We start from the raw sequence: 15,408 nt of genomic DNA on the forward strand, positions 1-15,408 counted from the left end.
CTGGTCCAAAAGAAATATTTATTGTACTAACAGGTGCATTTGCTGAGTGCGCTGTATTACCTTTATGTAGCCTCAGCTTGATACAGTACAGCATACATTGCTGTGCTCTAGCTAGAGACAAGGACTTCCCATCTTCCCATCCTGGAAAAAACTTGAGTTGGGCTGAATGGTGCTCAGCCATTCACAGGAAGCTTTGTATTCTATGAACGAATACAAAGCTTCCTCTAATTGGCTGAGGAAATCACAATCTTCAACTCAGCCAGAGGGAGCTTTGTATGCATTCATAGAATGCTAAGCTTCCTGTGAATGGCTGAGCAGCATTCTGCCTGTCTCTATTTTGTTCCAGGAGGGAGATGGGAAGTCTGAGTCCCACTGCAGGAGCACAGAGCTGTATACTGTATACAGGGCCATATTTATCATTAAGCAAACAAGGCGTTTTCCTAGGGTGGTGTTTTTCAGGACGCCAACGCCGCCCACCCCTGGAGGAGGGGACGGAAGAAGGGACACGCGTGGCATGGGGACCAGGTGGGATCTGAGAGAGGCTGCGGGCTGCTTGACAGTGTATGCAGAATCCGACTCTCATTCCTGGGGAAGTCCAGAGCTGTGAAGGTAAGTATCTTTCTCCCTCTCTCCAGGGGGGTGTTTGAGTGTTTGAGGCGGGTGCTGGCAGGTGTATGGAGGTCGGTGGTAGTGGAAGGCTCTCTTGGCTGGGGGTGGGGTGGGGTGTTGGTGTCAGGATACAAGACACCCAAAGGCCAACAATTCGGATACAAAGGTCCAAGAAATAATCAAAACAGAGTGAATTATGGGTATGACAACATAAATTTCTATCCGTGAGACGACAATATTAGGTATTCAACCTGACATAATATGTATTCATGTATGGCCCCATTGTTCATGTCCTTTATGTCCATTAGATGGAGATATTGAGTATATCCAACCTGCCATGTTAATTATTTATTCATGCCCACATTTTTATATATCATATTATGTCCTATTACGTATTTATTAATGTCCCCTTTGTTCATGTCTTATTATGTATTCATGTCATATTATGTATTCATTTATGGCCCCATTGTTCATGTCCTTTATGTCCATTAGATGGAGATATTGGGTATATCCAACTTGCCATATTAATTTATTCATGCCCACATTTTTATATATCATATTATGCAATATTACGTATTTGTCCCCCTTTCTTCATGTCCTTCATGTCCATTCGATGGAGATATTGAGTATATCCAATCTGCCATAGTATTTATTTATTTACCCAATCTGCCAGATTTATTATTTAGTTATGCCCATACTTTTTATATATTCTGTATTATTCGTAAAGATGAGCACAGGGAGTAATCAAATGTGGATCAGATGCCCCTGTGCTTGCTTCAGGTGTTGTCATAGTACTCCCCCTGACAGAGTGAGATCGGAGCACTATATCTATATACAGATCCACAAGAAAATGGTGCCCGAGACCATGTGACGGTCTCCAACAAAATGGCGCCGACACAGATGTTTTGCATTACAATTAGTATATAGGTATATATGGAAGGCTTGACATCCAATTGGCTATTCCTGATGAAGTCACATTCCGTGATGTAACGAGTAGGGTACTCCGATAATGTCAAGCTGCAAACCGGAAGCGCACATGCAGCCATTTTGGAAAAGGGATTCCTGTACATTGGTCACAAGACATACTGTATAGTAAATTTTTAACCTGTAGTGTCCCAGGTGGACACTTTTAACTGTGAATTTATTTTGATTATTTTAATATAGTTTGTTTTACTTGACAATACTATATTATATGGAGCATTTTTTTCCTATGATTGTGAAGCGTTCTGGAGAATTTTAAAGTGCAGACAGTGGTGAAGATCTGTGTACCAATATACCCTCCAGGTTAAAGGGAAATGCGTAGCTTAACCTGGCATTACGGGTCAAACCTGGAGGTAAGCGCACTAGTGTGTTGGAGGTGGATGAACAGTAAGGGGTGACACAGGAGCACCATACACGTGTATGCAGTAGTGTGATTACACTGATCCACTTGGAGTACAGCGGATTTAAAGGGACAGCTCACCATTGTTTGGAGATTTTATTTATGAGACACTTGTTGCTGGTGTATTTGGATCACGATATATAGGAGACATATCACACAAGCACACGTGAAGATATCTGAGATTTAAAGGGACAGTTCACTATTAAGTACATTTCATATGGTATTTGTATTCATTTCATTACTGTTATGTGCAAGTCTATGGGTATCTATGTGTATGCGTTGAGAACATATTTGTGTAGCACATATTTATTGTCACAACCACAATTTCTAATTTTTGTGTTGCCTAGGGCAGCACAATACCTAAATACACCACTGACTGTATATAGTTGAGGCTACATACAGTTAATACAGTGTACTCAGCAAGCATACCTATTAGTGCAGTAAACTGTTATTTGGGCCAGCTTGTAAAAAGTCCAAATGAAATACATTGAAAAGTGTACAATGGAACGTCATTAAATCTGTACTCACGCTGTTATTCCCACACCGAGTTCCATCCTCCACTAGCACAGCTGGCTTCAGGGTTTTGCAGTCTGACTTTATGTTTGACATGATGCAGTGACCATAACTAGCAATGGGTTTTGGATGACCCCTAGAGCAGAATAGCACTCCACACTTCACATCCCTGCATACACAGAAATTACAGTAATTAGATCTTAGAGAGTATGTAAACCACATTTAAATAGAACATATGGTGTTGAGTCTCACTTTGGCAGAAAAGAAATGGACTCTTAAATATTTGCTTTTTCTAAAAGATATTTGAATGAAATTATACATATTCAACCCCCTTTTTTGGAATCATACTACAGTGATTTATTTAACGCAACAAATGTTTGACTGAGAAATCTTTTATTATTGACATGGATAGTTGAGGAACTAAATTAAAATTTGCCAGCTACAAATACTGTAACTGCTGACTTTTAAAAACAGGTACTCACCAGCCTAGGGAATAGGGATCCAGCGCTGTCATTGACCAGACCAGTTCTTTGCTGGTCTTTGGGTCCCCAGCTCTGCCGTCTTGAGTGTGGGAAGCTGGCTGTGACTTCCTATTGGCTCACAGCTGGCTCTCCACTGTGCATGCGCCAGTCATGCTGTGCTTTCTGAATGGACCTGCATTGTGTCCCAGGCATTTGTGGGTGGGAAGGGGAAGGGTAATAGGGCGAACTTCCACTCAGATCACCTAGTGGGAGCGATTACCAGTCAAAACTAGGTACTTGCTCCCTGAAAAAAAAATCCAAATATGGTGGGGGAGGAGGATAAATGGAACTTCCCTTTTTTTCCATTTTTGATAAAGTGGAGATCAGTTAAAGCTCTTCAGGTTTACTGCTGCCCAGGGCCCCATTAAAGAGATTTACCCTAACTTCCTGTCTTGCTGACAACATTTTACCACACAGAAAGAGAGGTGAATTTTTCAACAGCAACACAAACAGAAATAAAAATGTTTTTCTTCAGTAGAGTAGGCAAAGGCTAAAACCTTTGCTCATTTTTTTTTTCTCTTTCTGTCCCTTTTGCAGATTTTCCCTCACTTCCTGTCTTGTGAAACCAACAGAAAGTGAAGGTAAATCTCTCAAGACTGGAGTTCTAAGAGTTTTCTGCTTAACATACAAAATGTTTAACTGCCTTACCTCTATCACATTATTATAGCATATTCATGACATATGCATGACAATGTTATGATTACTGGTATCTCTGTGAACTGTAATAATATCAATCACCATAATACATTTATTAATGTAGTTATTTAAATTTTGCCTGAGATCTGAATTTCTTTGTGGGGTAGGTTCAGATAACTAAACATTTTTTCAATAAAACCAGTACCTGTAAAGAAGAAAGAGAGACTACTGAATGTTTGAATGCTGATATGCTGGTGAGAAATCCCCAGATACAGTTCTTCTAAAACCAAAACCTTCTGGAATGTTGATCTCCTGGTTCAGTGCTGCCCTTACTCTTGCCTACATCCCCATCAGTACTATGGCCTCACAGGTTCATGTCGCCAACCCAAACAGAACTACTGTTCCCTTACTGATTCCTCCTGCCAACCTCCGCATCACTAATTTGGCCTAACTGGTTCCTCCTGCCAATCTACACATCACTATTATTGCCTCACTGGTTCCTCCCAGTGACCTCCACCACATCACTACTATACCCTCACTGGTTCCTCCCCACCAACCTTCACATCACAACTACACCCTCACTGGTTCCTACCACCAACCTCTACATCACTACTATACCCTCACTGGTTCCTCCCACCATCCTTCACATCACTATTATGCCCTCACCGGTTCCTCTCACCAACCTTCACCTCACTACTATGCCCTCACCGCTTCCTCTCACTAATCTTCACATCACTACTATGTCTTCACTGGTTCCTCTCACCAACTTCCTTGTCACTTCCATGCCCTCACTGGTTTCTCTGTTGTCCTCCAAGTCACTACTGTGCCCTCACTGACTCCTCCTACAACCTCTATGTCCCAACTATGCCTTCAGCTGTTCCTCCCACAAACCTCCATGTCAATACTATGTCCTCAGTGGCTACTCTCGCCAACCTCCACATCATTACTATGTCCTCTTTGGCCCTCCCCTATAACAGATATGGTTGATAGGTTCTTTGTTTATTGATAATGTTCCTTATGTGAGAGGGTCACTTTAACCCTATACCCAAAGCTACCCTTACCCCTAAACCCAAAGCTAAGGGTTGCGACAAAGTCACCAGTCAGACAATAATATTAAATAAAGTCAACACATTAATTTTTCATGTGTGACAAATGTTTAGGGTGTGATCCATGCAGTGTTGGAGATGAATAGTGGATACAAGCTAAATATCCACTGGAAGGATGCTGAGTGCTGCTAAAAATACACTCACTGGCCACTTTATTAGGTACACCTTGCTAGTACCAGGTTGGACTCCCTTTTGCTTTCAGAACTGCTCTAATTCCTCATGGCATAGATTTAACAAGCTGTTGGAAACATTTCTCAGAGATTTTGGTCCATATTGACATGATTTACTGTTGCCTTTCTATCATCTCGAACCAGTCTGCCCATTGTACTCTGACCTTTGACATCAACAAGGCATTTTCATCCACACAACTGCAACTCACTTGATATTTTCTGTTTTTGGACCATTCTCTGTAAACCCTAGAGATGGTTGTGCGTGAAAATCCCAGTAGATCAGCAGTTTTTGAAATACACAGAGCAGCCCATCTGGCACCAACAACCATGCCACATTCAAAGTAACTTAAATCCCCTTTCTTCCCCATTTTGATGCTTGGTTTGAACTTCAACAAGTCATCTTCACCATGTCTAGATGCCTAAATGCATTGAGTTGCTGCCAAGTGATTGGCTGATTAGCAATTTGTGTTACCAAGTAATTGAACAGGTGTACCTAATCAAGTGGAGAAACAGAAAAAGGGCGCACCGACCTAGTGCATTATCGTTTAAAATAATTTATTGAAGAAACAAAATAGGTATCATACTCACAATGGACATATTAACACAGGCATGTCAAACTGAACAAGATGTATGATCCAAACAACATCCGAGTCCATACGATGGAACCCTGGGTGACCAACTTGCTAACGCGTTTCGAGGACACAACCTCTTCCTCAGGTTGGCTCTGAGTTTGACATGCCTGTGTTAATATGTCCATTGTGAGTATGATACCTATTTTGTTTCTTCAATAAATTATTTTAAACAATAATGCACTAGGTCGGTGTGCCCTTTTTCTGTTTCTCCATTTGTATCCAGTGTATTTGGACCACCCCGGTCTGTTGAGGGCAGCAAGCAGTGCATATTCCAGAAAATTCCAGAACATTCCTATTGGGTCTACTGAGTCCTTTCCTAGCGCAGGAGTAAAGTGTTTGTTGTGTTGGATGTACCTAATCAAGTGGCCAGTGAGTGTATATCACGTGTAATTTGCATGCTGCTGTTTGGGGATTACTGTAGTAGTTGTTAGCAAACTGGACTTGTAATATGTCTGATTAGTCTCCAATTTACACTTACCTTGATGCACAGTCAATACCAGCTACAGATTCCTTACAATACCCTATCTTCATTGTATCACAGCAGGAATCATCTGCTACAACAGACCCTAATGAAGAGGGGTACATACAAGAAAACATTGTAAAAACATCAGCATTTACTTCAAACTGTATTTAAAACTGATGTTGATAATCAGATTGCCCCCCTCTATGTTACAGAGAAGAGGGGGAGGTGTTCTGTAGTGCTGCCCAAGAATGCCAACACTGCTCCTGCATAGATATAGTATGGAGAGTGAATGTTGTCACCTTAGGACAGAATGTTTATTACTTGCAAGATCACCAGGAAAGTACAAAGAAACATAACCTGAAAAAAAACAGTACAGTATGGCCACTGTATAGAACTGTTAAACTGCAAGACACAGTTTGTTTTTGGGTTTAAATATGCTTTAATGTAATATGTAAGTTCAATTAGCTGGTACAATATTGAAAACTTAATTGTAAAAATAGCAAATAACGGAATGAAATAGCCACATGTATTATAATTTGTGTTTACGACTCTGCAGTTACCTTTGAGAAAAGAAGGAAGACAGTTGTATAAACTCTGGTATTCTTAGCTTCTCTTTTATATGGCTTTATCCTAGTGACATTACTAATAATATACTGTACTTTCTATGTACACACCACAATTTACTGGCTGAAGAAGTAAAGCACTTCTTAATCACATTGGAAGGGTGGCAAGGAGTGCAGAGATTTGTATATTTTTGAATGATTTAAACCTGCTGGCAATTACATGAAGGAGGATTGAACACTTCAGTTTTAAATTATTCTCTGTCCCAGTGTCTATTAGAACAACAAACCTTGGAAACTGCAAAGATTTTCACAAAGTAAGATTTTAGAAAAATATTTTGTTAAACAATAAGTGCTCTTTAAAACAAAGTGCATTTACCTTTTTTTCTGCCAACTGCAGCACTAACCTAGCACCCCTCTAAAGATGCATCATTACTTTGCAATTGTACCTACATGCTTTACATTGTTTACATTTCTCTGCCAATCCACAGTTTGCTGGTCACACCTGCTCAGTGGCTTCCCATAGGGTTACGGGGCAGGAGACACTTGGGAGATGGTCATATAGAACCCCATGGGAAGCCGCTGTCCAGGTGTGGCCAGTGCACTGAGAATTGGGGGAGGAATATAAGCAAAACTTAGAGGCCACAAACACGTTGGCAATGTGTGAATCTGATAAGGCAGGATAAGGTTTGCAACTAGAAGGCAGCAAAAAGCATGAGTTCACTTTGTCCTGTTCTGTACAGAAGGGGGCAAAAAGATGAGCTCATCAGTGTGCTGCTTCTCCTTTTACTGTCTGGTCACAGGGTCGGAAGGGAGAGGAGACCTGTTAGTGAAAGTGCAGAAAAGAAAGATCAGGTTCCTATCCTTGAGAGACAGAGCTGTACTGTGGGTCAGAGCCGAGCAGATTTCAGGACTGGAGGCACAGAAATACAAATATGTATTTATCGATTTGCCTGTTGTTCAGTTTTTATGCTGAACTAAAGTCTTTAGGTCAGTCAGCCCCCCTTGGTTCTGCCATTAAAAAAAAAAGCCTCACTGACATTCCACCTCTAGGCTACAAACATAGGTGTACTCTGTAAGGCATTGATTAGAGCAGGGTTAGGCAACCTTAAAGAGGTGGAGATCTACCTGAACAACATGACAGGAGCCAGCACTAAAGAGGTATTGCCTTATGTGGATCTTGCTCCCCACTACAGCTCCAATTTTACAAGTAGTCCCTCTGCATTGCACTCTGTTTGATGCTCTTGGCTGGTGAGTCAGAAAGCCAATTTCCTGATCTACCAGTCACCAGATCGCAATTTATGGGTTGGTAACCCCTGGATTAGAGTTTCTGCTTAACCGCCTCCTGCCCGCCATATAAGAAAACGATGGGCGCAAGGCGGTTTTGTCGTTCTGGGAGGATGTCATATGACATCGTCCCATTCTAACCGCGCATGCACGGCTCCAGGAGCGCACAGCACGGTGATTGGTGGTGCGCTGTGTCCCAACCGAAAGAGCCGAAGATGTTGGCACGGTCATGTGATCAGCTGTGTCCAATCACAGCTGATCACATGTAAATAGGGAAACGCCGGTTATCGGCATTTCTCTCCTCACGAGCTGTCACGCTGACAGCTCATGAGGAGAGGAGAGCCGGTAATCGGCATTACTCAGAGGGGACATGTGCTCTGATCATCAGGGCACTGATGATCAGTGTGCCCTGATGATCTGTGTAGATCCAGAAGTGCCACCTGTCAGTGTCCATCAGTGCCAGCTGTCAGTGCTCATCCATGCCACCTGCCAGTGCCCATCAGTGCCACATTAATGCCACATATCAGTGCCTACCAGTGCTGCCAATCAGTGCCAGTCAGTGCCGCCTATCAGTGCCAGTCAGTGCCGCCTATCAGGGAAGCCTAGCAGTGCCAGTCAATGCCACCTAACAGTGCCAGTCAGTGCCACCTAACAGTGCCAGTCAGTGCCGCCTATCAGTGCCAGTCAATGCCGCTTATCAGTGCCACCTATCAGTGCCGCCTATCAGTGCCATATATGAGTGCTGCCTTTCAGTGCCCATCAGTGATGCCTGTCAATGCCCATCAGTGCCACCTACCAGTGCCTCCTCATCAGTGCCACCTATCAGTGCCCATCAGTGTAGCCTATCAGTGCCCATCACTGCAGCCTCCTTAGCGCACATCAGTGAAGGAAGAAAATCCCTTATTTACAAAATTTTATAACAAAAACTAAGAAAAAACTTTTTTTTTCAAAATTTTAAGTGGTTTTTGGTTTGTTTATCAAAAAATAAAAAACCCGGAGGTGATTAAATACCACCAAAAGAAAGCTCTATTTGTGTTAAAAAAATGATAAAAATGTCATATGAGTACAGTGTTGCATGACCGTGCAATTGTCATTCAAAGTGCGACAGCGCTCAAAAGCTGAAAATTGGCCTGGGCAGGAAGGGGGTATAAGTGCCCTGTAGGCTAGTGGTTAAAAACTCCTCGGTGCCTCTGTCTCACATAGAACCCAGCCACAACAGAAGCAGATTTGGCAATAGCACAGCTACTGGTTGGTCAGCAGAGAACCCCTTTTCTGGAGAGACATAAGCATTTGGGGCAGTGAACTGACATTTACTGCATAGTGATCTCAATCTAAATACAAAGATCTTAACAAAGAGATAAGTAATGTCCTCTTCAATGCGCTATTGCTCATTCACTATCCATTCACAGACCATGGTGGGTTCTTGACCAAAATGCACTGCCTTCAGTGCAGTACCAGAAAAGTGAGGTCAGGAATCAAGCTATGCTGTCCGGCATAGGTGAGTGAATTGTAAGTGTGGTTAAACAGAATTTTTAATATATGCCCACCTAGAGTTTACAGTTACCTCCTCCTTCCCATCTCACAGTTAGAAAGAAAGCAGAAAAAAAATATTTTTTTCATCATGTGGTTTTCAATGTGAGCTTCTACTAATGCTGGATTCACAATCACCTGTTATTATAGAAGAAATATGCTGTACAGATAGTGTTTTAAATATTCAAAAGTATTGTCTGTTACCTGGACCCCAGTAGCTCTTACATTGACCTTGGAGAGTGGGGCATTTTCCATTGTAGCAGTAACCTTCTTCATTCAAGCATGGCACTCCATTGGCCTGGAAGCGGTCAGAGGGACACATAGGAGATTTTCCATCACACATATCTGGTAAGTCACATTCATCTTTAGTGGGTCTACACACAGATCCTGCAGTCTTTAGCTGAGGGGAGACACCATAATGTAAATCAGATGATTGAGCCTCAGGTCATGTCTGCAAGTCATATGACTAGGAGGAGCACAGAACTATACATCAGAGAGTCCATCTTCCAGAAAACAAATGAACAGGTAACAGTGCAAAAGCACAATGTCACGTATGGAGGTTGGCTTCAGCAAAAAATTGTTATAATATCTAGTTAATTAAATTATGTTAAAGGGAAATTCCACTTTCTATAACAAATAATGGCATAAGAGATCAGGAAGAAATTAGTGCTTCACCCTCATATTCTCCCTGCTTGTTCCACGAGGTTTCTGTATCCCAACAACTGTCAGAGATCTCACTGTCTACTTGTATGCATCCATTATTGATTGGTCCAATAAAAGGGCAAAGTGAAAAGTGCATAGACCACATCATGTGGTATTCACTTTTTCCTTTCAATAAAAATTTTAGTGAAAATTTTTCCAGTATATACAATGTAACCTCCGTCATATTTACAGACAGATACATGCAGTTAATATCTTAATAATTATTGTGCACCCCCCCCCCCCTTTGTTCCCCTGCCCCCTCTGCTACTATCCTCCTTTTCTTTTGGACAGTGCATGCCCAGTCGGTCTAGAACTAGAATTGCTGTCATAAATGCTCTCTGACAGTATAGTTCCAGCACTTGGTAGATTAAACTTTACTACTGTTCACTGCTGCACTTGAGGTGGCTTTGCTACTCTTTATGCTGATCTGGACACCTAGATTTTTATTGAGGAAAGCTGGAGAGTGCAAAATCAGGCTAATTTCTGCATAGAAATCAATCAGCTTCTAACCTTAGCTTGTTCCATTAAGGTTTGGCAATAAAAACTGGAAGCTGACTGGTTTCTATGCAGAATTGAGCCTAATTTTGTGCTCTCTGGTTTTAGTAAATAACCCCCCAAATGTCATCTTATGCCTAATCCTTACTGTTAATCACTTTGTATGCTTGCCTAGTTACCAACCAAATTGAGTGACAATATAATGTTTGCCTTTATTACCTGGTTTGGTGCCTGTTTTCTTTTATATAGCACTACTATTGGGTACTAAGTATTACTTTCAGTGATTTTCTGTGATATTGTGGAGAAGATTTACTAAAACTGGAGCACTCATAATCTGGTGCATCTGTACATGGTAGCCAATCCGCTTCTAACTTCAGCTTGTTCAATTAATCTTAAAACCTGGAAGCTGATTGGTTTCTATGCAGAGTGCAGTTTTAGTAAATAAACCCCTGTATGTCTGTACACTCAACCTGTTGTGTCAGAGGGGTTGAGGTTCTAGAGAAGATCAAGGCAAAGAACAGAGGACCCATTCTATCCAGCTTCTGCATGGGTAGTGCTACAGGTTTCGCTAGCATAAAAAAAGTTTGCAAAAGGCTGGTTTAAAGTTATATGTTAACCCAAAACATTCTTGCTGATTTCTCTCTTTTTTACTGTTATTCCAGGCTCCATTAAAAATATTAAGGGCCGGTTCACACTATAGAACCGCAGACCAGATGCATTCGGGATGTGTTTTTGCATGTGCATTTTTGGCGCGTTCCAGTGTGTTTTTGATGCATTCCAGTTAATTTTCCTTTTTGTTTTCAATTTAAATAGGGACATGTGCATTCCAGTGTATTTTTGTTGAGTTCCAGTGCATTTTTATGCATTTTACCACATTCTAGTACAGTTCTGTGCAGAAAAAATGCAGCATATTCTACTTTTTTTTCTGCCAACAGAGCACTAATGTGAACTATGACATTGACAACCATATAACCTACTTTCTTTGCATTTTGGATGCAGAAAAAAAGCAACTTAAACACATGTAGTGTGAACTGGCCCTTACACTCACTTCTCTTCCTGCTGACAATGGTTTCACCAGACAAGAAGTGACAGAAAATCTGCAACAGGGACAAATGTGAAAATAAATCTGACAGGGGTTCTACCCTGGTTATTTAGCCTGTTGAACTCGCAGATCTAGCATCCAAGGTTTTCCAGCTCGATTCATCCCTTTCAAAGCCCTCAGGAAGGAAGCTCTTGAGACTCCCCAAAGTACATTGACACTGGTTATACAAGTTTTCAAATAAAGACAGAAATTATATACTTGGAACTTCCTTGATGCTACACTTCACACTTTTCATGGTTTACATTTCAGGCTTATGTTGAAGCTTAAGTTAAGTCAAACCAAAAAAAAACACCAGCATGTGACAGTAATTACAGTCAGGAAAAATTTCCCTTATGCTGCTGGGTGCTGTTTTATGCAGGCCATAGATGGGTCGAAAATCGGCCGATTTTTCATCCGAATATAAAATCGGCCGATTTTCGGATCTTTAGTGGGCTAATTGTTCAGCCGTTTTTCGGTATTTTGGCAGATTTTTTTTATCGGTAAAGTTGGGAAAAAATCGGCCGATTTTGCCGATCGGCCGATTTTCGCGGCAATGTTGGGCAAATCGGCCGATCTTTTTACCGATAAAAAAATCTGCGCATGAGCAGTGACCTGCAAGAGGAAGACAAAAAGAAGAACAAAAAAGAAGAGGATGAAGAAGAAGAAGAAGAAGAGGATGAAGAAGAGGATGAAGAAGAGGAGGAGGAAGAGGAGGAGGAAGAAGAGGAGGAAGAAGAGGAGGAAGAAGAGGAGGAAGAAGAAGAGGATGAAGAAGAGGAAGAAGAAGAGGAAGAAGAAAAGGATGATGAAGAAGAAGAGGATGAAGAAGAGGAGGAAGAAGAAGAATAGGAAGAAGAAGAGGATGAAGAAGAAGAAGAGGATGAAGAAGAGGATGATGAAGAAGAAGAGGAAGAAGAAGAGGATGAAGAAGAAGAGGATGAAGAAGAAGAGGATGAAGAAGAAGAAAAAGAAGAGGATGAGAAGGAGGAGAAGAAGAAGAGGATGAAGAAGAGGATGAAGAAGCTGAAGAAGAGGATGAGGAAGAGGATAAAGAAGCAGAGGAAGAAGAAGAAGAGGAAGAGGAAGAAGAAGAAGAGGATGAAGAAGAAGAAGAAGAGGATGAAGAAGAAGAAGAAGAGGAAGAGGATGAAGAAGAGGAAGAGGATGAAGAAGAAGAAGTAGAAGAAGTAGAAGAAGAAGAAGAAGAGGATGAAGAAGAAGAAGAAGATTGAGAAGAGGAAGAAGAGGATGAAGAAGATGAAGAAGAGGATGAAGAAGAAGAAGAGGATGAAGAAGAAGAGGAATTCCAGTCCGGCAAAAAATGTCCCTGCAGAGAGCTCTGCTATTTCTTTGACATTTATAGCTGTTGCAACAATGTATCTATTTGTTTCCAAATAAAAACATCTGTATCCTAAATGGATACAAATACATTGTTGCAACTGCTATAAATGTCAAGGAACTTTCAAGGAAATAGCAGAGCTCTCTGCAGGGACACTTTTTGCCGGCTGTAGACGGGATGAAAATCGGCCGATTTTTTTTACCGTTGCTGGTAACGTCGTCCGCTTGAATGACCGATTTTTCATTTTTTTTAAAGAAAAATCAGCCGATTTTCGACCCGTCTATGGCCTGCATTAGTTAAAATCTTAGGTTATTTGATCCCACCCCCACAGCTGTAATCTTCCAGTGCTCTGGGGGTTAAAATGAGCCAAGGGACCTGTCATAGGCACTCTTGAAGAGTGCCAGCTATGCCCACCCTTACCCCCCCCCATTCATAGAAGCCATACTATAGCTTCTATCAATATAAAATGATCTATGTATGGAGGATCGACGAATGAGTGAAAGGCCCACCTCCTCCATTCTTAGAACTTATTAGCAGAATTTGCAGAAGCTGACTAACTAGGGGGTCGAGAATGCAGAATGAGCACAGTTAACACACATCGCTTATATTACACAACTTTTCACAATGCAATTAATATCATTAAAATGTGATAAACAAAAGATGTGCAAAGGAAAAGTACCAACCCACTAGTCAGAATCTAGAATGGACTTTTTTAGACATAACAGTAAACAAAAGAAAGTCAACGCATTTCTGGAGCTACAAACACCTCCCTTGTTCAGGGCTATGAAGTATTGTTCTAAAGTCTGGAATATATTTAATGTTATTTGCGATGGACAGTTCTGTTTCTCATGTATGCTGACTGTTTAGCAGTGGAAATCCACTAGCTTTCCTTTGTTGACTGCCAAATCTAATAAAGTCCATTCTAGACACTGAGTAGTGAGTTGGTGCTTCAGTCATTTCAGACTTTGAAGATTTCTACAAGGACCACTTGTAATAATCCTGTATTGTATAGATAGTGGTTTGCCAAAGAAACTTACAAACTAAATCTATGAACAAATACACCCTTCCAAACCCTCTACCCATGGACCCAACACTTCAACTCTGAACTATTACGAAAAATGTGTGGACCAGTATCTTTTTCCACCAAACTGTACAAACAAAGCGAAATAAAAAGATGCCATATTTATTTATTGCTAAAATGTGCTTTTGTACCCCATCTTATCTCTTTCACTTGCTCTCTCTCTCTTTCCTTATTTATGAGTGTTACCTGGCAATCTTTGCAACATTCTCCCTCTGCACACTGAACGCCCTGTTTGAGTTTGCAGGTGGTGGCATCACAGCAGTTGTTGGTACATTCCTGTAACAGGAAGGGAAAGGTGATCACATCAATTATACATGGGTATAGCTGGCTCTATTTATTACACTGTATGTTGACAAAATGACTATTTTCTGGCCGCTAACAATCCTTAATTTTATCTTTGCAAGGTTATATAAGAAAGAAATATAGACACCTAATCAATCAAGGAGTAGTCTACCACTTCTAACCTGGGTCTGTGTGGCCACTCCATAGGTCAACGCTTACTTGGTGGGACTTGCTTTGCCATTTATTATTATACATTATTATTATACAGTATTTATATAGCGCCAAAGCGTTTGCTCAGCTCTGTACAATAGCAAGGGGGACAGAACATGAGACAAAACAGTAGCAATACAATACACGAGGGGTTCGAGCGCCCTGCTCTTTCGAGCTTACAATCTAGGAGGGAGGGGAAGTGGTACAGGAAGAAGTGGCTGTGGGGGATGCAGTGGTGGGAGAAGTGGAGGAGATCGGTTGTTAGGTGAGGGTGGGGTAGGCTTCCCTGAAGAGATGGGTTTTCAGGGTGCGCCTGAAGGTGAGGAGGGTAGGTGACAGTCTGGTGGATTGGGGTAGGGAGTTCCAGAGGATGGGGGAAGTCTTGGAGAAGTCCTGCAGTCGGGCGTGGGAGGAGGAGACCAGGGAGCTAGAGACTCTTATAAAGACTCTTTATATTGTTAATATACACTGCTCAAAACAATTAAAGGAACACTTTGAAAACACATCAGATCTCAATAGGGTAAAATATCATGCTGGATATCTATACTAATGTGGACTGAGTAATGTTTTAGGAACGTAAGGATGCCCCATCATTTGATGGAAATTAAAATGATCAACCTACAGAGGACTGAATTCAAAGACACCTCAAAAATCAAAGTGAAAAAATGATGCAGCAGGCTAGTCCATTTTTCTGAAATTTCATTGCAGAAGCTCAAAATGGTACTCAGTAGTTTGTGTGGCCCCCACGTGCTTGTATGCATGCCTGACAATGTCGGGACATGCTCCTAATGAAAAAGAAGAAAATCTTTG

At 41.4% G+C, this 15,408-nt stretch overlaps 1 protein-coding gene across 3 annotated transcripts in view; it reads right to left on the bottom strand.

Annotated features, from left to right (window-relative positions):
* LOC149450058 (zinc metalloproteinase-disintegrin-like batroxstatin-1) overlaps positions 1-15,408 on the bottom strand; it is a 77,818-nt gene that overhangs the window by 17,546 nt on the left and 44,864 nt on the right. For all 3 annotated transcript variants that reach the window (XM_089692492.1, XM_089692491.1, XM_089692493.1), the window contains 4 exons: positions 14,293-14,382; positions 9,613-9,808; positions 6,047-6,134; positions 2,519-2,672 (listed from right to left, as the gene is read on the bottom strand). In XM_089692492.1, the coding sequence (XP_089548618.1) occupies positions 2,519-2,672; positions 6,047-6,134; positions 9,613-9,808; positions 14,293-14,382 (528 nt within the window). The remainder of the gene's footprint in view (positions 1-2,518; positions 2,673-6,046; positions 6,135-9,612; positions 9,809-14,292; positions 14,383-15,408) is intronic.

The sequence above is a fragment of the Staurois parvus genome, unplaced genomic scaffold, assembly GCF_062004578.1.
Source record: "Staurois parvus isolate SC_StPar_1 unplaced genomic scaffold, SC_StPar_1.0 ptg000586l, whole genome shotgun sequence".
Taxonomy (NCBI): Eukaryota; Metazoa; Chordata; class Amphibia; order Anura; family Ranidae; genus Staurois; species Staurois parvus.